This window comes from Corythoichthys intestinalis, chromosome 13 (assembly GCF_030265065.1).
Source record: "Corythoichthys intestinalis isolate RoL2023-P3 chromosome 13, ASM3026506v1, whole genome shotgun sequence".
NCBI lineage: Eukaryota > Metazoa > Chordata > Actinopteri > Syngnathiformes > Syngnathidae > Corythoichthys > Corythoichthys intestinalis.
In genome coordinates this window covers 37,988,729-38,015,972 of record NC_080407.1, presented here as the reverse complement: position 1 = coordinate 38,015,972, position 27,244 = coordinate 37,988,729, and the positions used below count along the sequence as shown (strand labels likewise).

General features: G+C 40.6%; 1 protein-coding gene across 5 annotated transcripts in view; it reads right to left on the bottom strand.

The window, feature by feature from the left end:
* Positions 1 to 666: 666 nt before the first annotated feature.
* LOC130929087 (zinc finger protein ZFP2-like) overlaps positions 667 to 27,244 on the bottom strand; it is a 60,107-nt gene continuing 33,529 nt past the window's right edge. Inside the window, exons 3-5 of one of the 5 annotated variants that reach the window (XM_057856014.1) lie at positions 18,216 to 18,365; positions 11,646 to 12,035; positions 667 to 2,580 (exon numbers count right to left, since the gene is read on the bottom strand). In XM_057856014.1, the coding sequence (XP_057711997.1) occupies positions 989 to 2,580; positions 11,646 to 12,035; positions 18,216 to 18,365 (2,132 nt within the window). In that variant the 3' untranslated portion in view covers positions 667 to 988. Of the gene's footprint in view, positions 2,581 to 4,800; positions 12,036 to 18,215; positions 18,366 to 27,244 lie in introns of those variants that run through there. The other 4 variants (XR_009066802.1, XR_009066803.1, XM_057856015.1 and 1 more) reach the window with 4 other exon arrangements.

Genomic DNA, 27,244 nt, shown 5'->3' with positions numbered 1-27,244 from the left:
TCCATAATCAAGCTGTTGTGCCATGCAGCATGTCTTAAGTATCTATTTTCTGTAATTCAACAGAGAGGTCTCAAGGTGAATGAGCTATCCTGCATGGACGATAAAGACATCTGAATATTCTCTATTTGAGCCTAACTAGCCTTTAGCATTTTCCCGTATAAAAAAGTGTTTTTATCCTGGTTTTGTTGACTTTGTAAGTTTTAGAAAAGATAACTGTACATTTGACGAAATGGTAAATTGCATAAAACTATATTCTTATGACAACATACGCATTTAAAGGCTGCCTTGAAATATTCTCTAAAAATGTAAGAAAAAAAAATATCCCGGAAGAAACGATATAGCCCACAACAAGGGGTCACGGCCTGTAAATGTTGAGAACCACTGCAATAGACAGAGGGCATCTTTAATTTTAATGTCGAAACTAGTTTTAATGATTAAACCAATGTCAGATTTGGAATCCTCATGGTTTACTTGTATGGAAAAGTGCCTTCATACATGATTTTAGGTCAATCAGATCAAAAGTTAATTTTTGAGACGTGGCCAGGCGCCGTTTTGAATTTGCCTCTCTAGAAAAAAATGCCGGAATTTTTGGGAGGGACCTGGGGGCTAAATCTTTTCTAAATGGTCCATAGATGTCAAATCAATCATCAAAACATCCTTGCCAGAGGTTGGTCACAGAACCTCACTTTATGACCCGACTATTAAGACTGAAGACTTAGTATAAGGTGACGCGGGATTTAGCCGTGTCACTGCTTTCACACATGGGGAAATGTCCCAGGAATAAACCGGGTAGTGTGTGTGAAAGTGGCGAGCATGATATGAACATATGATGCCCCCTACACATTTCTGACTGCCCTCATACAGGTCTGCCTACAACCGACCCTGTAGGTGGTTGTGTTCATAATAGTCCAATGTGACTAAATAATAAAATAGTTTTGAGTTGGTGTACAGGTGAAAAAAAAAAATTCTCAGTACAAAAGTACTCGCTTTAAGATTTTAAAGTAAAAAGTATTTTCCCCCGATGCAAAAATGTAATATCATTGGCCATGTGTCTCTCCAACTGATCCTTCAGAGTGAATCCTTGACCACAAACTGAGCAGGAAAAAGGTTTGTCTCCAGTGTGGGTTCGTCTGTGTTGATTTAAGTAGTCCTTCCGAGCGAAATTTTGACCACAAACTGAGCAGGAAAAGGGTTTTTCGCCAGTGTGGGCTCTTGTGTGTATTTTCAAGTGTTGCTTTTGCGTGAATCTTTGACCACAGAAAGAGCAGGAAAAAGGTTTGTCTCCAGTGTGGGATCTCTCGTGTGTTTTTAAGGCTCTCTTGCGATTGAATCTTTGACCACAATCTGAGCAGAAAAAAGGGTTTTCTCCGGTGTGGATTCTTTCGTGTATGTGTAAGGTGGACTTGCGACTGAATCTTTGACCACAAAAAGAGCAGGAAAAAGGTTTGTCTCCAGTGTGGGATCGTGTGTGTTGATTTAAGTAGTCCTTCCGAGCGAAATTTTGACCACAAACTGAGCAGGAAAAGGGTTTTTCGCCAGTGTGGGCTCTTGTGTGTATTTTCAAGTATGTCTTTTGAGCGAATCTTTGACCACAAACTGAGCAGGAAAAAGGTTTTTCTCCCGTGTGTGTTCTTGTGTGCATGTCCAAATATGGCTTTCGCGTGAATTTTTGACCACAAACTGAGCAGGAAAAAGGTTTTTCGCTAGTGTGGGTTCTCGTGTGTATTTTCAAGTGTTGCCTTTGAGCGAAACTTTGACCACAAACTGAGCAGGAAAAAGGTTTTTCTCCCGTGTGTGTTCTTGTGTGTATGTCCAAGTATGGCTTTCGAGCGAATCTTTGACCACAAACTGAGCACGAAAAAGGTTTTTCGCCAGTGTGGGTTCTTGTGTGTATTTTCAAGTGTTGCTTTTGCGTGAATCTTTTGCCACAAACTGGGCAGGAAAATGGTTTTTCTCCGGTGTGGGTTCTTTCGTGTATTTTTAAAGTGGACTTGCGACTGAATCTTTGACCACAAACTGAGCAGGAAAAAGGTTTTTCTCCAGTTTCGGTTCCTATGTGCATTTGTAAGTTTTGCTTTTCAGTAAAACCTTGACCACTAGCTGAGCAGGAAAAAGGTTTTTCACCAGTGTGGCTCCTCATATGCGTACGACAAGTATACTTATTAGCAAAGGTTTTCCCACACTGAGAGCATTTGCAGAGTTTGTCGTCACGGCGTGATTTCTTATAACCATCATTATTGTACGGTGAGTGTGACTTGGCGCCACTTCTATCTGATCGAGCGATGAAAATGTCTGCTTGCAATCTTTCTGTTAAGCTGCTGCCGCCACTCGGAGGATTTGCCCCTCTGCTGGCCTCACTCAGACTATCTTCACTCTTCAAGGGCTCACCAGTTGCCCCGGTGATACCTTCCTCGTCTTTAACATATGACAGCTCCTCCTTTTCCTCCTTTTTGATTGGAAGTTGCTTCTGTAGATGGGGCTCTGGCTCCTCCTCCTCTTTGATTTGGGGGAGCTCAACATCCTCTTTAACGCCAGGAGATTCTGGCTCCTGCCGCTCAACACCAAGACATTTTCCGAAAGCTGCAAGACACAAGAAAACCATTGAAATATTTTAAGGACCCCCACCCAGTCATCGGCCAATCTTTCCTTTGTGCAAAACTTGGACAAGTCAGGTACAGTGTTCCCTCACGACTTCACTGTTCAGGTTGCACGGATTCAGTGCACCTAACGGTTTTCTAAAGTTTTCATACAAAAAAATTGCATGAAAAAATATGCGGTTTTATTTTGAGGCGCAAGAGACATGATTACGCATCAAGATGCGACCAAAAATTCGACGCCAAATACCATTTCGATTTATATGTTTTGTAGACCGGAAGTTTACCATCAAATCGTTTGAAGAACTTAGTCCCTCTTGCGATGATGTCATTAAAACAAGGAGAGAAGCAACGGTAATGGTATATGTATTTGTATTGAACCATTTCGGTACGGGGTGCTCGGTGCGGAATGGAGGCGTACTGAATGAGTTTCTGACGTAATGTAACCCTTGCTTTTCGAGGTCGATCGGGTTACAGTTTCTTTGTGTAGATTATATTTACTCCGTCTTCTCTACTATAATGAGGACCAACATGGTAGGACAGTATAGAACCCAGAAACGTCAACAGCGTGATAACGTGGCGGCCGCTAACGCGCAGTGAAACACGGGTGGTAAAGTCAATCAGCCAATGCACACCAGTCGCAGTGCGGCCGCGTGTTAGATGCGTCCCAGAAGCTGCTCGACGCAACGCACGCGAAAATAACGGCAGAGTTTATTATTTGACGCGAGATGCGGCCCTCCTGCGTCAAAACTACTATCTAGGATCGGGCAGACCGGAAGTCACTCGTGTAAAAATACGGTGGATCCGGTCAATTTTCAAACTAATATGCAATCGTAACCCACTTTTTGAGTCCATCAGATCTCTTGAGTGGTAGATCGAGGCACAGTTGACTTGTCTTTGTTGATATACAGTTGTCTTTTCTGCTATAATAATAACCAACACAGCCCCGTGTTCAAAACAAAACCCTCCTACCACAACAAAACAAGTAGGAACTAATATTCACATAGGAACTAAAGTTATACAACTTAAAATATACAATATAAATGAAACTACATCACATTTGTAAAATATAAACACATTATAAAATAAATTATAGCCCATTTAAATTAAATAAATTGAAATGAGCCAAAACACCTGTAATTAACTAATAAAAATAATACACAGATCCTGCTTACACAATAAATTTATTAATTTCTGTGTGGCGCTTTAAGTTGAGAAAATCCACCAATAAAGCTTTTGAAAACCGTTCATAAGAAAAAAAATGATTCAGTGAGGCAATTCATTTGTAAAATACATGTTAAAATCTTTGTCATTGGGATTGCTTTTCTCTTTAGCACAGGACTTCTTTTTTCTTCTTCCTTTCAGAAAGAAAGCTAACCAATACGCTGGGTCTAAAAGGCAAATTGTTGTTGGATTAATATCTTTAAATGCCTACTACTCTTTGAGAAGAATTCTAGCTGTGTATAATATAATGTTCCTATTGTTGAAAGCACAAAAGTGTGTAATAAACAACTAGCACATTTATATTTTGCATTTTGTATTCTTGCTGTACCGAAAATGAACCGAACCGTGACCTCAAAACCGAGGTACGTACCGAACCGAGATTTTTGTGTACCGTTACACCAGACCCGGCTGCAGAGAGAAATTACAGGGGGGGCATTACATTTTTTTTGGGGGGGGGGGGGCACACTTCTTCAATGTAAATTTAGCCGTAACAGCGGCGTTTTTACCCGTTATATTTTCTGATGATAGTGTAAGTCAGTGAAACTGCAGGAGGTGGCAGTGCTATCCCGTCATGTTGACTTTCGGCCGCGTCTTTGTCATGGCTTGAGTTCGTCTTTAGTTTCTTGAAAAAACACGGATGTCCATTCCAATTTGAATTAGCAACGGAGGAGCGGCTCAATCGCCATTTCTGTAACTGGAGCAATCCCTATCCAATCGCAGTACACAATGGCCGGCTACTCAGCCCGCCCCCCTTATCTGTGATTGGCTAGAAATTGCCTACATTCGCTGCTCTGATTGGTTGAATTGAATGACGACAGATCAAGATAGGATGACTAGAGCAGTGTTTTTCAACCTTTTCTGAAGGACGTTTTTACGTTGGAAAAAATCTCGCGGCACACCACACCAAAATGTTCCATAATTACTTTCTGTACAGTATATTTAATTATAAAATAATTTCTCAGTATTTATCATTACTCCGTGTTAGGCCTTGGGGTGGACCCTGAAAAAGTGCCTAGAAAATGAGTTTCGTTCCACTGTCTGGGCACTACTTGTTCAATGCATTTTTTGATAGATAATACCTTTCTGAACTTTGGGTTAAAAGTTCACCCAACGTTTCCCTGCACCAATTTTGTCAAAAGTCAGGAATATATATATATATAGGGAAATAACAAAAATTGAAAATCTGGTGCTGCCATTTCTGGTTGTATAATGTCTTACATTAAATTTGGCAACACAAAATCTTTCTCAAATGTCATACATACATGTACCTAATATCAGAAACAAGTATTGGTGGTTTAATATACTCAAATGTGAATTTAGATCATTAAATGTAGCAAATCTGTGCAAAGAAATCACTTAGAGTTGAGACCAGCACATGGAGCACATATGTTACATTTATCTAAAAGCTTACGTTTTATATATGAAAACAATTCACAACCTACTATGTAATGAAAGGTACACAAGAAGCAGCACACATTGGCCAAAAATGGCTGAAAATAATACAATGCACCTCAAAACTGGAACAAGGCAAAATGGACTGGATGAAAATAGATGCATTAAGAGCCCAGATAATTGTAACAAATAGTATTTATTAAAGTGTCAGATTATGTCACAGCATGTCATTTACATCCATCTTTTTTGGCAGTCAAATTGAACAAAGGTCTATCTTTTGGGAAAAGGGAATACAGACATTTTTTTTGTTTGTTTTAAAAGTGTTCAAATGGAGAGTACCATCTTGATAATGAATCAAAACATAGGACAGATTTTACATGGTGGGTGATTACTCATCAATATCACTATCATTAGTGTCATTATCCCATGTGCCTCTTTCTGTTTCCTTTGAAATATTTTCACAGTTCTGGCAGTAGCATGAATCTGTACAAGACATTTTTGCAGACAAGAGTGAACATCTTTCAGTCTCACACTTGCTTATCATGCAACCACAGTGGACTACCTGTAGCACACTATGTGGGGCAGGATTTCAAGTCATCCATTTTACTGTTAATTCAACATCCTCAATGTCCCATACATTGCCAATTGGTGAAGGGGCACACATCATACCAGTCAGAGAATGTCGCATTACTGCTGCTTGGTAGTTTGCCCTTTTGCTGTGCTGGAAGAGAGCATCACTTGTTGGAGGAATGGACAGTTCTGGAAAAAGCTGATGATGCCATACAGAATGCCTTGTATCTTGCATCGTTGACATTTTTGGCAGTTGACTGGCCATGCAGATGGCACACATATTTGCTCAATGCCTCAAATGTAGACTGGTCAAGGTTAAAACTACTACCCAGATCTGTAAACGCAGTCAGGTATTCTTCTTGCTGACAAGCAAGAGAAAATGTCTTTGTTTTGCCCTTGCCATGAAAGGCACTGGTCGAGTCACAACCTGTGAATGTATGGATGCCAATGAGGGCTGAACAAACACTTGGGCCAAGAGCTGGTTTTCCAACCAGATGTTGTGCTAGCCATTTGTTCAGTGTCACTTTCTTGGCTTACCTCAGTAGATTTGGTTGCTAATGTAGCCGATGACTGAGGTATCCTGTCTAAAAGTTTGTCTGTTGTTGATAATGTCTCAAAAAAAAACAACAACAAAAAAACATTTCAGACATGGTGCGCTGGAAAGGGGTGTGAAAAACCAACTGGAGGAAATCACGCTTCAATCTTCTTTTCAGCAAAACCTACCTGAAACAAAGTTAAAGGGAAAGATGAGCACAAGACACACATTCACATCACACACACCCACATTCACTCTTGCGCTTATATTTCTCATTCACACAAATACACCAAAGAGAACAAAATTAAACATTCTCTCAAAGCCTTTTTTTAGAGACTAAACACATAAAAAAAATTTAGTTTGAAGATTCATAATTACCTGTAGTCTGAACCATCAAGATACTCATGGTTCTTCACGGTATTCACGAACAACCTTCTTAGCTTGTCCATTCTGAGCACATCTTTGTCAACGATAATCCTTTGACGGACCACTTGTTCACAAAAGAGTTTGTAGCTCTCAGCACAGGGTTGTCTGAAACACACACATACTTAGGATGTGCAAGGATTAACGCTTTCAATGCTTGGCTAAAGGCAAGCAGAATACAGGTGACATGTTGTTGACCAATGCTTTATCTTTGAAATGTGTAATTTTAGCAAAGTGTAAATGGAATAGTACAATGTAATAACTCACATTTCTTCGTCCCTCGTTGCAGTTTCTGTTGCTGTTGACTAGGTTAGGAACCTGGTGTAATCTCGGTAACAGGATTTATGGTATCGCACCTCCCTTGCAACAGTCTTTGTCTTTGATATGTAGAAGGATTGAAGAGTCTTTATCTCTGCTGCCTGCAGCAACCGGCCTTTACACAAAAAAAGAATTACCGTATTTTTCGGACTATAAGTCGCACCTGAGTATAAGTCGCACCAGCCATAAAATGCCCAATGAAGAGGACAAAAACATATATAAGTCGCACTGGAGTATAAGTCGCATTTTTGGGGGAAATTTACTTAATCAAATCCAGCACATAGAACAGATATTTCATCTTGAAAGGCAATTTGAAATTAAAATACAATATAGAACAACACGCTGAATAAGTATGATAATGATAATGTTACATGATGCATGAACAACAAAATGTGAACGTGGCCAGTATGTTAACGTAACATAGCTATTAAGAGTTACTCAGATAACTATAGCATCAAGAACATGTTAACAAGTTTAGCAAACCATCAGTGTCACTCCAAAACACCAGATTAACATGTGAAATGATATAAAAATGTGTTAATAATTTCACACATAAGTCGCTCCTGAGTATAAGTCGCACCCCCAGCCAAACTATGAAAAAAACTGCTACTTACAGTATAGTCCGAAAAATACGGTAAGTATTATAGTACTATATTATAAATAAGTATTATTGTCACATCACCGTTTTTCTCAGTATATACGCATCACAGATTTAAAAGTAAAGGGTTTGTTGAGGTTGGTGAGAGTGGGGCGGGGGTGGTGGTGGGGGGGTTGTAGCTGTGATCTATGACTGTGAGGGGCACAGCTAACCCGAGTTTGGTAACAACTGCTGGATTCACTCGATAAATCATTTAGCATCTCATCTTTACTAAACTATAGCCTTAAAAATTAACTTAACAGCAAAGTATTTTCAGTCCATTTATAAATATCGGTCCTATTGTAAAAAATAATGGGCGCGTGTGTGTGAAGCACATACCTGCCGACAATGTCTCTACTTTGACGAGATGATCAAGCTGCCGTTTGCCTTCCGATCCCAAACGAGCATACTTTGACACTTTTTTACAAATGATGCAGATGGCTGGAAGGACAGGGCCAGCAGAAGCGATGGGCAAACCAGAACGGGAACGAAGTTTTTTCTGGGAGTTTCAGACGCTTCTGCAACTTTGCTCGTACTCGCAGGGGGGTCAGAATGGCTCGCGGCTGCAGATGGCTCTCCCCCAGCACGTGCGGATTTTTTCTCAGCCTTTAACAATTTCTGTTTATCAGTAAAACGCCGGTAGCATGTAGTGTGGAATCCAGCGTCGGCAGGAATATTTTCAAAATCCATATCCACGCAATGTTTGTATATTCCTGCAAGATCCTTGTTAGCGCCGTGAAGACAAAGCCACTTTTTAAAGCAGGTTCTGTACGTGATCCACCGTTGATAAGTGAAGTCCAAGACGTCCTCATTCTTCACGGAAAAAAGATTCATGTAGCATCGTTTATTTCCCACTTTCTGCGCTCTCTTTTTAACTTTTTTCTCCATTCGCTCGTCTTCGCTCTCCGATGTTGTAGTCGCCATTTTTGATATCTGGTTGTTATGGTGAGGAGAAAGCGGCTACCTGATTGGCTCATGTGACCAAAATCACACCACTCCCGACCTAATGGCACTACGCGCACACCAGAGATCAATGCGCCTCAACGCAAAAATACTCCCGGGGTTTCAACAACAAAAAATTGGCACTTTTTCAGAGGGTGAACTCCACGGATTCTTACTTAGAACTAATAAATCTATTTTATGAAGAAATTATTTAGTGCCCCTGGTAGCCGAGCGAAACTGAACGAAAAGGTAGGTGACCTATGTGAAACGTTTAGCGATTAGGCTTGAAAAACTATCAGACAGGGGACTTGAGCAATGTCACTTTGCCCGACGATGTTAAAAAAAGCGACATTGGATAATTTCTCGCGGCACACCTGACAATCTCTCACGGCGGCGGCACAATCGGTTGAAAAACACTGGAATATAGGGTTCATTCTCTCCGTGTGTGTGTGTGTTTTTGTGGAAGATTAAAAAAAAAAACACAGTACAGTTTAATCGAGCTAGGGCGGGCACAGCCGTCCCTCAGGGCGGGCCTGGCCCCCTAATGCCCGCCCATGCCGCCAGGTCTGCGTTACACCCCTATATTATAGTATTCATTTTTTATAGTGTTAATACTGAATTATGTGGGATTAACTCCAGAAATCGTTGATTTTTTTTTTTTGTTTTTTTGTTTTTTGTTTGTTTGCAAATGCTGTTAACCAGCGATTTTTAATGTTAGAAGTGTCATCTTTTAACCGCAAGTTTGCGTTTTGGAGAAGACCAATGTTTTATAGCAGGCTAAATTAGGTTGTCTTTTCCCCCCATTACTCTCAATGTAGCAATGCTAACGTTTACAGTGTTTAATATTCAGTGGGGCAAGTAAGTGTTTAGTCAACCACTAATTGTTCTCCCACTTGAAAATATTAGAGAGGCCTGGAATTCTCAAGATAGGTAAACCTCAACCATGAGAGACAGAATGTGGAAATAAAAAACAGAAAATCCCATTGTTTGATTTTTAAAGAATTTATTTGCAAATCATGGTAGAAAATAAGTATTTGGTCAATACCAAAAGTTCCTCTCAATACTTTGTTGTGTACCGTTTGTTGACAATAACGGAGGCCTAACGTTTTCTCTAACTCTTCACAAGCTTTTCACACACTGTTGCTGGTATCATGGCCCATTCCTCCATGCAAATCTCCTCTAGTGCAGTGATGTTTTGGGGCTGTCGTTAGGCAACACGGACTTTCAACTCCCCCCGCTGATATTCTATGGGGTTGAGATCTGGAGACTGGCTAGGCCACTCCAGGACCTTGAAATGCTTCTTACAAAGCCACTCCTTTGTTGCCCTGGCTGTGTGTTTGGGATCATTGTCATGCTGAAAGACCCAGCCACATCTCATCTTCAATGCCCTTGCTGATGGAAGGAGATTTTCATTCAAAATCTCTCGATACATGGCCCCATTCATTCTTTCCTTTACACAGATCAGTCGTCCTGGTCCCTTTGCAGACAAACAGCCCAAAGCATGATGTTTCCACCCCCATGCTTCACAGTGGGTATTGTGTTCTTTGGATGCAACTCAGTATTCTTTCTCCTCCAAACACGAGAACCTGTGTTTCGACCAAAAAGTTCTATTTTGGTTTCATCTGACCATAACACATTCTCCCAGTCCTCTTCTGGATCATCCAAATGCTCCCTAGCGAACCGCAGACGTGCCTGGACGTGTACTTTTTTCAGCAGGGGGACACGTTTGGCAGTGCAGGATTTGAGTCTCTGGCGGTGCATTGTGTTACTGCCTTTGTTACAGTGGTCCCAGCTCTCTAAGTCATTCACTAGGTCCCCCGGTGTGGTTCTGGGATTTTTGCTCACCGTTCTTGTTATCATTTTGACGCCACAGGGTGAGATCTTGCATGGGGCCCCAGATTGAGGGAGATTATCAGTGGTCTTGTATGTCTTCCATTGTCTAATAGATGCTCCCACAGTTGATTTCTTTACATCAAGCGTTTTACCTATTGAAGATTCAGTCTTCCCACCCTGGTGCAGGTCTACAATTTTGTATCTGGTGTCCTTCGACAGCTCTTTGGTCTTGGCCATAGTGCAGTTTGGAGTGTGACTGACAGTTTGTGGACAGGTGTCTTTTATACCGATAATGAGATAAAACAGGTGCCATTAATACAGGTAACGAGTGGAGCCTTGTTAGACCTCGTTAGAAGAAGTTAGACCTCTTTGACAGCCAGAAATTTTGCTTCTTTGTAGGTGACCAAATACTTATTTTCCACTCTAATTTGGAAATACATTCTTTAAAAATCAAACAATGCGATTTTTTTCCCCCACATTCTGTCTCTCGTGGTTGTGGTTTACCCATATCGACAATTACAGGCCTCTCTAATCTTTCCAAGTAGGAGAACTTGCACAATTGGTGGTTGACTAAATACTTGTTTGCCCTACTGTAGTTGTTGATTTTGTTTCCTTGATTTAAGAAAAAAAAAAAAACTTCCCCTGCTCCAAAATTTCCTAATTATCTCCACTTTGTTGATTTGAATAAATTTTCTGTTGTAAAATGTGACTTGAAGTGTTTGTTATTCAATATGCACCAGTACGGTCCTTTAAAATGAGAAACTCGATTTTTAGCTCACATGATTTGACGTACTTTTAGGGTGTCAAAAATGCCCTCCTGCTCAGAAAAAAAAGATATTTCTAACTTTCCAATGATGCATCACACATGCATGTTGACATTTTTTTTCAATATGGTCGAATTGGGGGTCTGACCTTGTATTTCACACAATCAAGGTGCACATGCTTGTTTTGCAGACGGTCACTCTACATGCGCTTCCATAAGTTTACACATAGATGTGTTGCACCGTAAACTCACGCTGATGTGCCGAATGGGTCAAAATGGGTCAGTCATATTTCGTAAAACAACAAGGATTGGACACAGTTTCGCATAAAGACTAAACGGATTGAACGAATGCCACCAAATGACAGTTTCGCCTTCTTCAGACATTTCCCTCGAGGTGAATAACGTGATACTCACAGAACAGCGAGTGTGATGTGAACTCGTCACTCTCTGATGGTCGAGCGATGAGGTTGTCTGCTTGGGACCCTTCTTTTGAAGTGCTGCTGCCATTGGGAGGCTCCGCCGCTCTGCTGGCCTCACCCGGACCTCCACTTTCACCTTTCAAGGGCTCAACAGTCCACTTGGGGATGTCCACCACCTCCACTTTAACATATGGAAGGTCCTCCTCCTCCTTTTTGAGGGGATCAGATTGCTGCTGCTCCTCAATGTGGAGGTTCTGCAGTCTAATAAAGTACTCCTCCTGCTCCTCTTTAACGTGAACAAATTCTTCCTCCACCTTGATGTATGGCGACTCTTCCTCCATGCGAGGAGACTCCTGGCGTTCAGGACGATGCGCTTCACTGACATCTGTAAAATCAAGACCATCATCACATATGGGCCAAATTTTATGTCTTCATTTGCCATAATCTGTCCCCCAAAACATTTGCTGCTTCATATGTGTCCTCTAGAGCCTAGTTCGGGCCTAAAAAATCAAGCCCGACCCGACACGGCCCGCTGGTATTGAGGCCCGACCCGGCCCGAGCTCGATCACTTAACTAGATTTGCAGGCCCGAGCCCGAAAAACCCGATTTTTTTTTTTTTTTTTTTTTTTTTTGAGTGACGCGGAAAAAACGCAGCAGCAGCAATTTATTTTCATTTCTTCGAGTTGGCAGAAAAAAACGCAAGTTTTCTTAATGTTGAAATAATCTACATATTTTTTTGAGAATTATCAAAGCATTCACACAACGAAATAACGCTGGGAAAGTTTGTTAAACATATTTCTGAGTGTGTGGGATATTGTTCTCACATGGACGCGCCTCTCTGACAAGGAAATGAAAAAGCGGCCGGCGCCACGGCGTTCGTGCACACGCACAAGCAAAAGCGCAATACAGAGAGCCTGCTCTCCATTTATTTATTTTTTTTGGAGTGACGCGGAAAAAAACGCAGCAGCAGCAATTTATTTTCATTTCTTCGAGTTGGCAGAAAAAAACGCAAGTTTTCTTAATGTTTAAATAATCTACATATTTTTTTGAGAATTATCAAAGCATTCACACAACGAAATAACGCTGGGAAAGTTTGTTAAACATATTTCTGAGTGTGTGGGATATTGTTCTCACATGGACGCGCCTCTCTGACAAGGAAATGAAAAAGCGGCCGGCGCCACGGCGTTCGTGCACACGCACAAGCAGAAGCGCAATACAGAGAGCCTGCTCTCCAAATTTTTTTTTTTTTTAATAATTTATTAGTCCGGCATGGCGGCCCGACCCGAACTGACCCGAACGTGAATGCTTAAAATGTGGGCCCGACCCGGGGTTCGGGTTCGGGCACAAAATCTAACCTCTAGTGTCCTCTGTGACCATTTTGTATTTTTTCATATCTTGTTATCATCCACTAAGACACAATGTAATAGCAGGGTTTCCCCTACGATTTTTTTGAAGTTGTGGTGGACTGTGTCGGCTGAAGAATGGCTGAGTTTATTATTTGACGCGAGACGCGGCCCTCCTGCGTCAATACTACTAGCTAGCAGACCGGAAGTCACTCGTGTAAAAATACGGGGGATCTGGTCGATTTTCAAACTAATATGCAATCGTAACCCACTTTTTGAGTCCATCAGATCTCTTGAGTGGTAGATCGGGGCACAGTTGACTTGTCTTTGTTGATATACAGTTGTCTTCTCTGCTATAATAATAACCAACACGGCCCCGTGTTCAATACAAAACCCTCCTACCACAACAAAACAAGTAGGAACTAATATTCACATAGGAGCTAACGTTATACAACATAAAATAGACAATATAAATGAATACTACATCAAATTTGTAAAATACAAACACATAATAAAATAAATTGAAATGAGCTAAAACACCTGTAATTAAATAATAAGAGTAATACACAGATCCTGCTTACACAATTAAATTTATTAATTTCTGTGTGGCGCTTTACCTTGAGAAAATCCACCAATAAAGTTTTTGAAAACCGTTCATAAGAAAAAAAAATCATTGAGGCATTTCATTTGTAAAATACATGTTAAAATCTTTGTCACTGGGATTGCTTTTCTCTTTAGCACAGGACTTCTTTTTTCTTCTTTCTTTCTTTCAGAAAGAAAGCTGACCAAAACGCGAGGTCTGAAAGGCAAATTGTTCTTGGATTATTATCTTTCAATACCTGCTACTTTTTGAGCAGAATTCTAGCTTTGTATAGGCTACTGTTCCTATTGTTGAAAGCACAAAAGTGTGTAATAAACAACTAGCACATTTATATTTTTCATTTTGTTTTCTTACTGTTCTGAAAATGAACCGTACTGTGACCTCAAAACTAGGGTTGCCACCTTTCAGAAATAGAAATAAGGGACGCCCCCCTCGCGCCCAAGCCTTACGGGTGAAAAAAAGAGGCATCCCCAAAACTCCTAAAATGCATAGAAATGTATCTATTTTTAGATGAGAAAACTGTATTGTGCACTATGTGGGCATGGCAGTTTCCTTCAGCAGATTTTTTTTTTCTTCTACAGGTTAGTGAAAACGAAGTTGTGAATATCGTAATTAACATTTGTGTTGTCGGCACTGAATCCTGTCACGTGATCCATTGACAAGCCAAATTTCTTTAGGGAATGTTCCAGGAGAGCTACAATTCCAGCAGCTGACTCGTCTGCATTCTCTATGAAGTCCTGCATCTTGAGTAGAGCCTAGTTCGGGCCTAAAAAATCCAGCCCGACCAGACACGGCCCGCTGGTATTGAGGCCCGACCCGGCCCGAGCTCGATCACTTAACTAGATTTGCAGGCCCGAGCCCGAAAAACCCGATTTTTTTTTTTTTTTTTTGAGTGACGCGGAAAAAACGCAGCAGCAGCAATTTATTTTCATTTCTTCGAGTTGGCAGAAAAAAACGCAAGTTTTCTTAATGTTTAAATAATCTACATATTTTTTTTAGAATTATCAAAGCATTCACACAACGAAATAACGCTGGGAAAGTTTGTTAAACATATTTCTGAGTGTGTGGGATATTGTTCTCACATGGACGCGCCTCTCTGACAGGGAGAGGGAACAGGAGAGGGCGGCGCCTCGGCCGTGCAGCGGGAGGACAAGAAGAAAAAGCGGCCGGCGCCACGGCGTTCGTGCACACGCACAAGCAAAAGCGCAATACAGAGAGCATGCTCTCCATTTTTTTTATTTATTTATTTTTTTTTTTTTTTGAGTGGCGCGGAAAAAACGCAGCAGCAGCAATTTATTTTCATTTCTTCGAGTTGGCAGAAAAAAACGCAAGTTTTCTTAATGTTTAAATAATCTACATATTTTTTTTAGAATTATCAAAGCATTCACACAACGAAATAACGCTGGGAAAGTTTGTTAAACATATTTCTGAGTGTGTGGGATATTGTTCTCACATGGACGCGCCTCTCTGACAAGGAGAGGGAACAGGAGAGGGCGGCGCCTCGGCCGTGCAGCGGGAGGACAAGAAGAAAAAGCGGCCGGCGCCACGGCGTTCGTGCACACGCACAAGCAAAAGCGCAATACAGAGAGCATGCTCTCCATTTTTTTTTTTTTTTTTAAATAATTTATTAGTCCGGCATGGCGGCCCGACCCGACCTGACCCGAACGTGAATGCTTAAATTGTGGGCCCGACCCGACCCGACATTCGGGTCGGGTCGGGTTCGGGCACAAAATCTAACCTCTAATCTTGAGCACATCACCCACTGCCTTTGGACCCAGGACTTGTTTCAACAGTGCCTCTTGCTTTGTTCTCCCCAAAGTCATTTTCTTCACCATTTTGGAATCACATAAAAATCTTATGATTGAGCCTGTGTACACAGTCAGCACTATTGTGGCTCTGGCTGGCTACGTTTTACTGTGTGGTATACCTGTGTCACCTCAGCTGCAGTAATTTAGAGGGTAGGAGTGGGGTGATGTCAAATTCACTATCAATCAATCAATAGATAATATATATCCGCAGTAGGACTATTTATTCAGTGTTTATTTGCTGTTAATCTATCAGGAATAATTCCAAATGAGGAGCATTAGTTAGCGTAACAAAATAAGATGCTCTTTATAAGGTACATAAATTCGTTCCATATTGACTGATAATAAATCCATCTTTCAAAAAAAAAAAAAAAATCAACATTCCTGAAAATAATCAACCATAGTAGCAACTGAAATAGCCTAGCTATGCTCCTATCAATGCAAAATGTATGAAGTTAAATATAAATATAGCCTATATGTTATCCATATACAACAACATAATAACATACCAAATCAAGCTCAGGAGATGTTTCAGGTACAAAGAATTGTGACGAAGGCGCTTCTGGGATCTTATATTCTGTTTGTGGAGGTCCCCTGCAGCATGCTGTTTTACACCTCCGTGAGACACTGCAAAAACTTTCCTGCCTGCCTTGCAGTTCGCTTTATAATCATCATCAGTGACTCTATCGAGCTACGGGTACCCCTCTTCCCACTCCACTATATTTTTTGGAGGCGTTTCCCCTTTTGAAGATGAGGTGGGGTGTCCTGACCTTCTGCTGTTGAAGAAGACATTTTTGTTTTGAAAAGGCACGGGGCGGTGCGCTGAGCAGAGCGAGCGAGCGAGGTAACTAGGCAACGAAACCGGAAGTGGAGCGCAGTGCAGGGCAGACAGCTGCGTGCAGGCAGATAACTATCTTGCTGTCTTTAATATCTCCTGCCCTTTTTGTTCATTATTCTTGGCTCAGTGGTCACTCATGAGCGCAGGAGGTGTGTGTTTGTGTGTGACAGACGTGCATGGGCTGGGCGCACCGCCGCCCGCCACCGGAGCCGCTGGTCGCCCCATGGGACATACGGAATAAACTGCGTTCCGTATTGGCATTGTACAGAACTGTGCAATGTAAGTTTGAGATGCTTGAGTGTTTTCATTTCCTAGATCACATTTTTTTCTAATTCCTGTGTAGGTGAAGACAGACTTGAGGAACAGGGGGACCATTTTGCAGCATGCCTCACATAGACTATAGACCAGTGTTGTCCAATCTTTTTGTAAAAGGGGCCAGATTGGGTGTGGCAAAAATATGGGGGGCCGACCTTGGCTGACGTCCTTTACATAGAACGTTATATATTTGAGCCAATTTTAGCAAGCCATTCTGTGTGTCACATTCGCTTTATTATTATTTTATAATTAATAATTTCAACAATCTCGCAACTCGCCTTTGTGGCGTTCTCTTTCGACTCTCGGGCTCTTGCAAAATACTGCTGCTGAGAAATTAAACTAGCTTCAAGTTGGTTCAATTTCTCGCTGCCTATGTTCCCTATAATCTTGTCGTACATGTCAGCGTGTCTTGTTTGGTAATATCGCCTCACATTGAACTCAACAGCAACTGTCTCTTTGCAAATAAGGCAGACACAGTTGTTGCGTATTTTAGTGAAGAAATAGTCCAATTTCCATCTATCTTTGACACGTCGGCCGTCGCAGTCAACTTTCATTTTTTGTTTTTAATGTTAATTGTTGCCATTTTAGAAAATTGGAAGTAAAGGGTTACACAGGGTAATGTTGCTTAGAGTGCTGCTGCCTTTTAGTGGGTAAATGAGATGCGGCATTTAGTATTTAAGCTACTTCATAAGCTGGTAGCAGTACTACTGACCAATTTATTAAGTCTGTGTGCGGGCCAGACGTTATTGATTTTATGACAGAAGCTGGGGGCCGGATGACATTTGACCACGGGCCGCATTTGGCCCTCGGGCCGGACTTTGGACATGTCTGCTATAGACCCTACTCACCTACGTCACTAAATGACATGTCGCTGTATTTGGCCATATTGTCCGTATTTTTTAGACCTGTTCTCATTGTTTTCAATTAGTCGTGCAAGTTATAGAGCAATTCATGAAAGCCCCGGTGTCATCTGACGCCGTAAACTCATTGGATGCGTTGCATAAAAGGCGTTATGTGGAAAAGCTTCAATTTATCCATTCGCCAGATCCATATTTGATGCCTAAATCGATGTTTTTCGACCCGCTGTCTTCGCCGTGTTTGCCTGACCCTGATATTTACAACTATCTTGTCCACACAAAATCAGCCTATTCTCACAAAAGTTTGAAAAACTTTAAGAGCTTGGAGGCTTATAAATGCTACGTTGCTGGTTGGGTGAAACAGGTCCTCGTACACGAAAATTCGGCAGGAATCTTGTGCTCGGGAAGGTGAGTTACGAAATTTTCAATTTAAAATCTTTTGTTCTTGCTAACATCCACTGTCAAGTCTAATGTATTTCATGTCATTTTTTCAATGGAGCTACGGCTTTTAATGTTTATATGGTTTAGCGATAGCACTCTCACTACATAGATATATAATATGTAATAAATATGAAGTGCGATAGCTGTACTCCAGATTGTCCCTAGTTGAATTTATTTTTTGGCTTTTGACCTCAATAGTGAAATTGTAAATTAATTGTATGACAACTGTCTTATTATCCCCTTATATATTTTCAGGTAGTTCATTCACAACGTCTGAGTGTATGTTGTCGGCGATTAGCCTAGCAATGATCTTAATTGTGGTTGTCAGCCCAAAACCCTCTAAATATATATTAAATGCATCTTACCAGATATAAAATGACTACTACATAATCTGTGGTAGTCGTTTGGAGCCCAGTTTTCTCGTCGAATTGCAGCAGTCAATCTCGCTCTCCTCTCCGGGTCTCTCGGAATACGGTAAAACTTCAAGTCTCTCCGTCTATCTTCTGAGAGACAAGCTTGAATGAAGGGAAAGAAAAAGAATCGCGTCAAAGATCGCTAATTGAGAAAAGGAGGTCTCACTCCTCACTTTTTTTTGTTTTTTTAGATAAAACCTTTGCTCAACAATATTTACATTTTAACTAATTTATAAAACTAACATACATTTTTGACTTACTTATTAACTTATGAATTCTTTGTTCTTTTTAACACAAAGGCATGGCATCATGTAGACTAGAGTTGACACAGTGGCTGAAAATGGCGAAACTTCACTTGAGCTTCCCCCCTCAAAAAAAGTCATACAGTATATATTTTTAATTTTATTTAGAAGTCTTTTTACTCTTTATAGCAATCATTTTGTTCTTACTCTAATATTGAGCAGCTTGAGCTGTGGCTGTGGGTATATTCTAGGTTCTATTTATTTTAATTTTATATAAAATGTTATTTTTTGTTTATTTATTTTCACATTATATTCATGTTCCAATTTGCAAATATGTTTTGAAAAAAAATTCTGTTCAATGGGAAAATGTTTTTTTTTTTTTTTTTAAACCCATACATCTCAAAATTTTGGAGCTATAATTGCAATACCGTGATACCGTGAAACCACGGTATTTTTGCTCACGGTTATCGTACCGTGAAAATCTCATACCGGCACATGCCTAGTGTACTGTACATGTTCTTTCCAATAATGTATAATTTGTGATTAAATTCTAATTCTAAGATGAATAAACATGGCATTTAAGTTGTATTATGGCAGTGTAAACTTTTTTTAGGGTCACCCTGTATACACAAACAAGATGTACTGCTAGTACCAATCAATGGATTTCTACGACGACATTCTAATCTATCCCGTAGTATTATATCTAGAGTAGACAGGGATATTGGTATGTTAAGCAGGGGCACAAGGTTAATTCGGCAAGAATGCGGTCGTTATTCAATTATTTCTGTGCAGCCCGGTAGTAAATGCGCACCGGAACCGGTCCGCGGCCCGGCAGTTGGGGACCCCTGGACTAGAGTGTAGTTTTGCGCATGGACTACGGTTTTGAATTTAACGGTTTCACTCGCTCGTTCGTTGACAGAGTGTAAATTTACTAGAAATACAGGAAATTATAAGCCAAATTTTACTCACTTAGATATCCTGAAATAAGTTTATTTTCAGCTAGCTATTTTTCGAAACAGACTCATTTTGAGCAAAAAGTTAGTAGGCCAATATATAATCTTAAAACAAGCTTGTTTCTCAGAAATTCATGAATACATATTGTTCAAAACATTATTTGATAGCAAACTTGAAACACGGATGGCTTGTACGGACAGTGAAAATATCCTTTGGTGATAAAAGACTGAATTACAAAGGGCAACGCACTAGTAAACCTTCTGTTGTGGAGCGTCCTGTACAAAAGCAAATTCTTGTGTTGGAATGTTTGAAAGCTTACTGAATTGTGGTTTCATTGTTGAAAATCATTTTGTTTGTTGTTACTCGTATGCATAATTTTGGTGAGATTGCCTAATTTCTGTCTCACGAACGTATTTTATTTCGTAATTCACGATAACTTCCTGTTACGCTTTTATGTTGGTGTATTTCCTGTTCCGTGTGTTTTGCAATGTTTGTAACTTGAAGGCGCTTTGATCTAGTCTAGCAGCCCCTCTGAAAGAGGCAAAGCTCTTACTGTGATCCTGGTGATCCTTTTATTTTCTAAGGTGATCGGTTGGTTTAAATAACTAGATTATAGCCGTTCTAAAATTAGATATTAATTAATACTGTAGTGCTTGCAAAGATTGGCAGCGGAATGTTGCTTCAGTAAATTAGCACAGGAGTGTAGCTCTCTTTTCACCACCAATGGAAGCGTCGCGTTGCCATATCGAACGCACCAATAGGAACGTTGGATTGCTGTATCGAACACACCAATACTGCGGGGCTGTATATCTGCCAAGTATGACTGTTCAAAATTTGTGGTGAAACAAAATTAGGACGGGGTTTTTCACTTTCCTGTTTGGACCGCTCCGCTTCAACGAAACCTCAATATTTTTCATAAGGCACCTGAACACATGTCTTAAGGCTCCCCTGATGCAGGTTTGAGGCGAATTCATTTTTTTCCCTTGGAGGACGAGCCTGTCTTACAAAAAAGGGCGCTTCCTGTTCTAACTTGGAGGCGCCAGGCCAAATGAGTAATATTTCAATGCAGCCGTGTTCAGGTTGGGATACCTCTCATACACACCCAAGATATAAAAAAAGACTGCACCTTGCACCAGGGAACTATTAGTCATTTACTGAATTTGGCCTGTTGGCAAAAGGTAACAGATAAGGCCAACTGTGCAGCTCCCTCAGCAGAAGAGAGGAGGGATAGGGGGGGATTCGGGAAAAGGTAAAAGTTTTAATCAAATTCAGCCAAATCAATCATCCAGAATGTCCAAAAACAAATGGTTCAAGCAAGCACGAACCATGACTTTGATCCCATATAAATATGACCGACGAAGTTCCCTCTCACTATTGCAGCAGTGGAGGAGGGACGAGGGAGAAAACAGAATAATAGCATCCTTCGCTCACTTCTGAATCTACAACGAGCGGCCAATGGGGAGCCTGTTGTAAGAGGGGGTGGGCTTAGTTATATTGCTAAGCAGCTTTGGTGATATGTTTGGCAACGTCACTTCCCGTTCACTAACCGAACGATTCATTTGGTGGGGGGGGGAACGATTCGTTGAACGATTCGTTTGAACGAGTCTTTTTACTGAACGAACCGGAATGGATTCGCTCCCTCAAGTGAACTGTTTATCCAGTCACTAGTGTGGCGACGAGATGGTGGCGTGGATGTGCAGACAAATGTCAATGTGGCTAGCTCCGTGAGTAACTCCGCTACTGCGCATGCGTCACCCACATCCACATCGGCACTAGGGCTGTCCCAAACGACTAATTTCCTCCCGATTAGTCAGCCGACTATTTTTACGATTAGTCGACTAATCTAATTTTTTTTTTTTTTTTTTCACTACTTTAATAATGAAATTTTTGTTGAAGCTTATTAATTCACGAAAAACATTTTGGAACACCTAAATTCTTTATTATCGTATAAATAAATAGCATAAATATCAAAAATAAATCACAGGCAATGAGGTCAAATGCTGCTGGCATTAACTAGTGCTAAAAAAAACGTAAACGGAAACACTGTGACTTCACCTCTTTAACAGGAGTCGAAACAATTCTTACTCTTTTTGTGGTATGTCATTGTCTATATTGTTCTAAATGTTAAAATGAATTGCAGTGTCCCGGACAACCATTTTCAGAATACTTTGTGTGAGTTCAGATGCTTTTTCTGGTGTGCATTCCTCATTTTGGGGGGAAGGGAAAAACTGTTCAACTTTTGTTTTAACCTAAAAATAGATAAAGTAGAGGGCACACTGAAATATTACAATTATTTTGAATGAAAGGCACACATACTCACAGTAACAAAAATTAAATATATATTATTAATTTTATAGTATACTACTATATGTATATACACAATAATACTTTATGATATAAAGTAACTAACATTAGTGCAGTAATGGATTACAGTAAGCAGGCCAGTGCTGTTTCCATATATATTTTTATTATATTATGTATATACAGGATATACAGTTGTGGTCAAACGTTTACATACACTTGTGAAGAACATAATGTCATGGCTCTCTTGAGTTTCCGGTTATTTCTACAACTCTGATTTTTCTCTGATAGAGTGATTGGAACAGATACTTCTTCGTCACAAAAAAGATTCATCAAGTGGTTCTTTTATGACTTTATTATGGGTGAACAGAAAAAAGTGATCAAATCTGCTGGGTCAAAAATATACATACAGCAGCGCTAATATTTGGTAACATGTCCCTTGGCCAGTTTCACTTCAATTTTTGGTAGTCATCCACAAGCTTCTGGTTGAATCTTTGACCACTCCTCTTGACAGAGTTGGAGCAGTTCAGTTAAATTGGATGGCTTTCTGACATGGACTTGTTTCTTCAGCATTGTCCACAAGTTCTCAATGGGGTTTAAGTCAGGACTTTGGGAAGGCCATTCGAAAACCTTAATTCTAGCCTGATTTAGCCATTCCATTACCACTTTTGATGTGTGTTTGGGGTCATTGCCTGTTGGAACACCCAACTGCGCCCAAGACCCAATCTTCTGATGACTTTAGGTTATCTTGAAGAATTTGAAGGTAATCCTCCTTCTTCATTATCCCATTTACTCTCTGTAAAGCACCAGTTCCATTGGCAGCAAAACAGCCCCACAGCATAATACTACCACCACCGTGCTTGACAGTAGGCATTAGAGGTGTGCATCGGCACTGCCCTCACGATTCGATTCGATTACGATTCGGAGGGCCACGATTCGATTCGATTCGATTAAGAGGGCCACGATTCGATTCGGTTCGATTCGGCAATGCATCACGATGCATTAAAGCCTGGGATGCATTAAAATGCTAAAGCAAAGCATATTTTTCGTGAATCATGAGGCAACACAAGCGGTCAGACATTAAACACCTTTTTATAGGCTCTTGTGTCATTCCTGGTTGTAGTCAAATGAAAATAGTATTATATATAAAAATAATAAAAAAACATCACAGCATTTAATTAGTGCTTTGAATGAGACCAGGGCTTTCTTTTTTTTTTTTTTTTTTTTTTTTTTTTTTTTTTTTTTTTTTTAAACACAGTAGCAGCCTTTCATTTTTTACACACCGCATAAGTTTGGTCAAGTTTCCCACCAACCTCATAGAAGCCAAAATGTCTCCATATGCCTGCTTTCAATGTCTTTGGTGCGTCAATAATCTTTCGCGCTCCCTCTTTCTGCGCTTCAGCCATTGTTGTTATGTTTTATCTCTGCTTTCTCGAGTGCCACTGCGCAATTGCGCATGTCTGTGACGTTACTCCCGTGAGGAAGCAGATTTGAGTTCCTCGTCCCCCCCTGCATTGCTTGTACAGTAGCTCCCTCTACAGGTAAACATGAGAATAATAATACAAATGGGAAACCAAATCCATTGCATCACTGGAAGATTTTTGAACGGACTTATATATTTTAATATGTGCTGAATCGATTCGGCTTGTTGCCCGCATCGAATCGCATCGTCCATGGCCCGCATCGGGATGCATCGCCGCATCGATTATTGTTGACACCAGTAGTAGGCATGGTGTACTTGGGGTTAAAGGCCTCACCTTTTCTCCTCCAAACATATTGCTGGGCATTGTGGCCAAACAGCTCGATTTTTGTTTCGTCTGACCACAGAACTTTCCTCCAGAAGGTCTTATCTTTGTCCATGTGATCAGCAGCAAACTTCAGTCGAGCCTTAAGGTGCCGCTTTTGGAGCAAAGGCTTCCTTCTTGCACGGCAGCCTCTCAGTCCATGGAGATGCAAAACACGCTTGACTTTGGACACTGACACCTGTGTTCCAGCAGCTTCTAATTCTTGGCAGATCTGCTTTTTGGTGATTCTCGTTTGAATCTTCACCCTCCTGACCAATTTTCTCTCAGCAGCAGGTGGTAGCTTGCGTTTTCTTCCTGATCGTGGCAGTGACAAAACAGTGCCATGCATTTTATACTTACAAACAATTGTTTGCACTGTTGCTCTTGGGACCTGCAGCTGCTTTGAAATGGCTCCAAGTGACTTTCCTGACTTGTTCAAGTCAATGATTCGCTTTTTCAGATCCATGTATGTATATTTTTGACCCAGCAGATTTGATCACTTTTTCTGTTAACCCATAATAAAGTCATAAAAGAACCAAACTTCATGAATGTTTTTTGTGACAAAGAAGTATCTGTTCCAATCACTCTATTGGAGAAAAATCAGAGTTGTAGAAATAACTGGAAACTCAAGAGAGCCATGACATTATGTTCTTCACAAGTGTATGTAAACTTTTGACAACAACTGTATGTATATATTTTCCCCAAGTGGGAGCTTCCATGATCCTAATAAATTTCATAATAATTTAAAAAATATATATATTATTATATTTATAAATGTTTTTATTAAATTAAAATGCACGTTGATACAACGCACATAAAGGCAACTTCCATAAATAAAAAAAATCGTTAGAAAGTTGTATGGATTTACAATCCGCTAGCTTGTTATTTCTTGTTGTCTTTGAAAATTACACTTGGGTGACAGCGCTTCAAGTGTTCGTTCATAGCCGACGTGCTACCGTGGTATGCGAGCTCAGCATAGCAAAGAGAACACACACTGGCACCCTCCATATTTTCCTTGAAATAATTCCAGGCTCTGGCTATTCTGGTCAGCTTTTTTGGCTTTATGCCGCTTTCACGTGTTTCCAATTCTGCCCTTTTTGGTAATTGGCGGTGTTTTCAACTCCTCGCCGTAGTGTGGAGTGAACCGGCGATTCACTTGGCTCATTGACGTCGGTTCGTCCGATTTCCTCCTCAGGAAGGCGGCGGCGTGCATAGTAACACCGAGAGGCGTCGGATGGCTCTTTAAGGATACTTTTATTGACCAAAACAAAAACGTGGGGATCCACTCACTCAACTCCGCGCTACCCGCATACTTTCCCAACTCACCGATCTCGCTCGCCCACTTTATTCCTCTTTGCTCAATCTGACAATGCCAGTCACATTGAAATAACAGCGCCCCCCTCGGGGGTGCCAGCAACAACCGCTTGCATCGCGAGCACCTGCCATTCTAAACTTTATCGCATGTATTTAAAAAAAATTTTTTTTTTAACCCGTCATTACCTGTTGACAGTATGTTTTGCCCGTCGACGCATTTACGTCATAGATGACGTCGACAACGTCGATTAGTCGGGACAGCTCTAATCGGCACAAAACAAAAATGATCAATATTTGTTTTGATGTTCAACTCATTAGCTCCCATTGACGGAGCAGAGACGTGAAGTCTCCTTTGAAAGATGTACAACATCACATTATGCATGACACCATTTCCGACTGAAGCAAGCGTGAAAGTAAACAAACAACTAAAGCATCTGTTTGGGTGATTTGTAGCTTATGTGAATCATATTGTTCACTTTACTAGTTTTACTGTTAGTGTATAAAGAGAAGCTTCATCAACAATTAAAGATGCATTACTGCAAATTTACTTTTGCAGTATTTTGTTGCACTGTCTCTTAACTCTGGCTGCCATTGACGGAGCTAGACTCTCAATCCCCTTAGACTGGAAGAATCAACAAGAAGTGAGTCAAAAAGGCCCCAAAATGAACAACAATTGACCTAAAATGCCCCCAAATTAAGCTCATTGGTTGCCATTGACCGCTTTAGATGTCTGATCGGTTTAAAGTGTGAGGGATGGCAGCGAATGAACATTCGTTCACACTCCCAGTTCAAATGGATCAGACGTCTACCAGTGATAAACTCACAGCCGAAGGATGAGAATAGCTTGTTTTTTAAGTTTATCAGCTGTCTTGTAGAACAATTTCCTGACCAATGTATCAATACTCGTTGTATCGCCATTTCGTGAGATCATCGTGATCGTGAGCTTTACATCGTAAATCGTATCGTTTAATGAGGTAGCAAGAGGTTCCCACCACTATTCATAATTTGAATTATTTTTAAACAAGATTAACAAAGAAAAAAATGCTTGTCTTTATTAAAGGCTTCATTGAGTGACTGACAACAGCCTCTCACTTGAATAAATTTCCACAGACTGGTGTGAAACAAATTAAACGATGATTTGCACATTTGAAGCCTTCAATTGTAGAGCTACAGAGACTTCTCTTGCTAGGTCAAAGCTAGAAACCTAACCAAACCCATACCAGTAACTTTGTTTTCTTCGATGAGGGAAAACATTGGACTGTTTCACCTCCTGCAGCCACCATTAACACAGCTGACACACTGAGAAAACAACCAGAGTGGGAGGGGAGGGGTGAGCCCTACCTGCAGCTGCGAGGAATTTCTCCCTGCATTTTAGGGATACAAAGAATAGCTAATACTGTATGATGGAAAGTCTTAGTTATTTTGAAACCGTGACATTTTCATACCTTGTTATGCCTTCAAACTGGTACCCGGCACATGTTTATATACCGCAAATTTTTGTAAACCATGGAGGCAAACAGTACAGACGAGACATTTCTTCGCCTCGTTTTACACATGGGAGCGTTTGTAAACCTTACCCTTGAATACTTCCGGAGTACAAAATGCTCAATTGCTGGAAGATGGGCTACACAACGACAAAGGCTGAAACAAATTTATGTTGGGCGGCAGTCTGGAGTAACGTCAGTCTGGTAGGACATGGACGGCAGACAGTTTCAGCCCCCGAGTATCAATTGTGCGAGAGGAAACAATGAAATGCATGATGATGACAATGGCTTCTTGGTGCATTACCTCAAGAAGCCTCAATACATAGAGCAGTGATGAAGACGTTGGTATCATCCGAGAAGGGCCACCTGATTACTACAGATGGGTAGTCCTTACTCCAGCTAACTATGAAATTACAAAAAGGGGGGACTTCCTCTTCAAGATGGAGTTGTTGATTTTGTTTCCCTGATTAAAAAAAAAAAAAAAACTTCCCCTGCTCCAAAATTACCTAATTATTTCCCCTTTGTTGATTTTCATGAATTTTCTGTTGCAAAATGTGACTTGAAGTTTTGTTATTTAATAAATATCCGTACGGACATACAAAACTTAAAATGAGAAACTCGATTTTTAGCTCACATGATTTGACCTACTTTTAGGGTGTCCAAAATTCCCTCCTACTCAGAAAAAAATATATCCTGTATTTTAAAATTTTCAATGATGTATTACACTTGCATGTCGACATTTTTTAAATATGTTTGAATTAGGGGTCTCAGAACGAACCTCAAACCACATGAGTGTTTTCTGCCATGTGTTCGTCTTTCACACAATCATGGTGCACATGCTTGTTTTGTAGACGATTACACACGCTTTCTTTTCATAAGTTTAGACATAAATGTGTTGCACC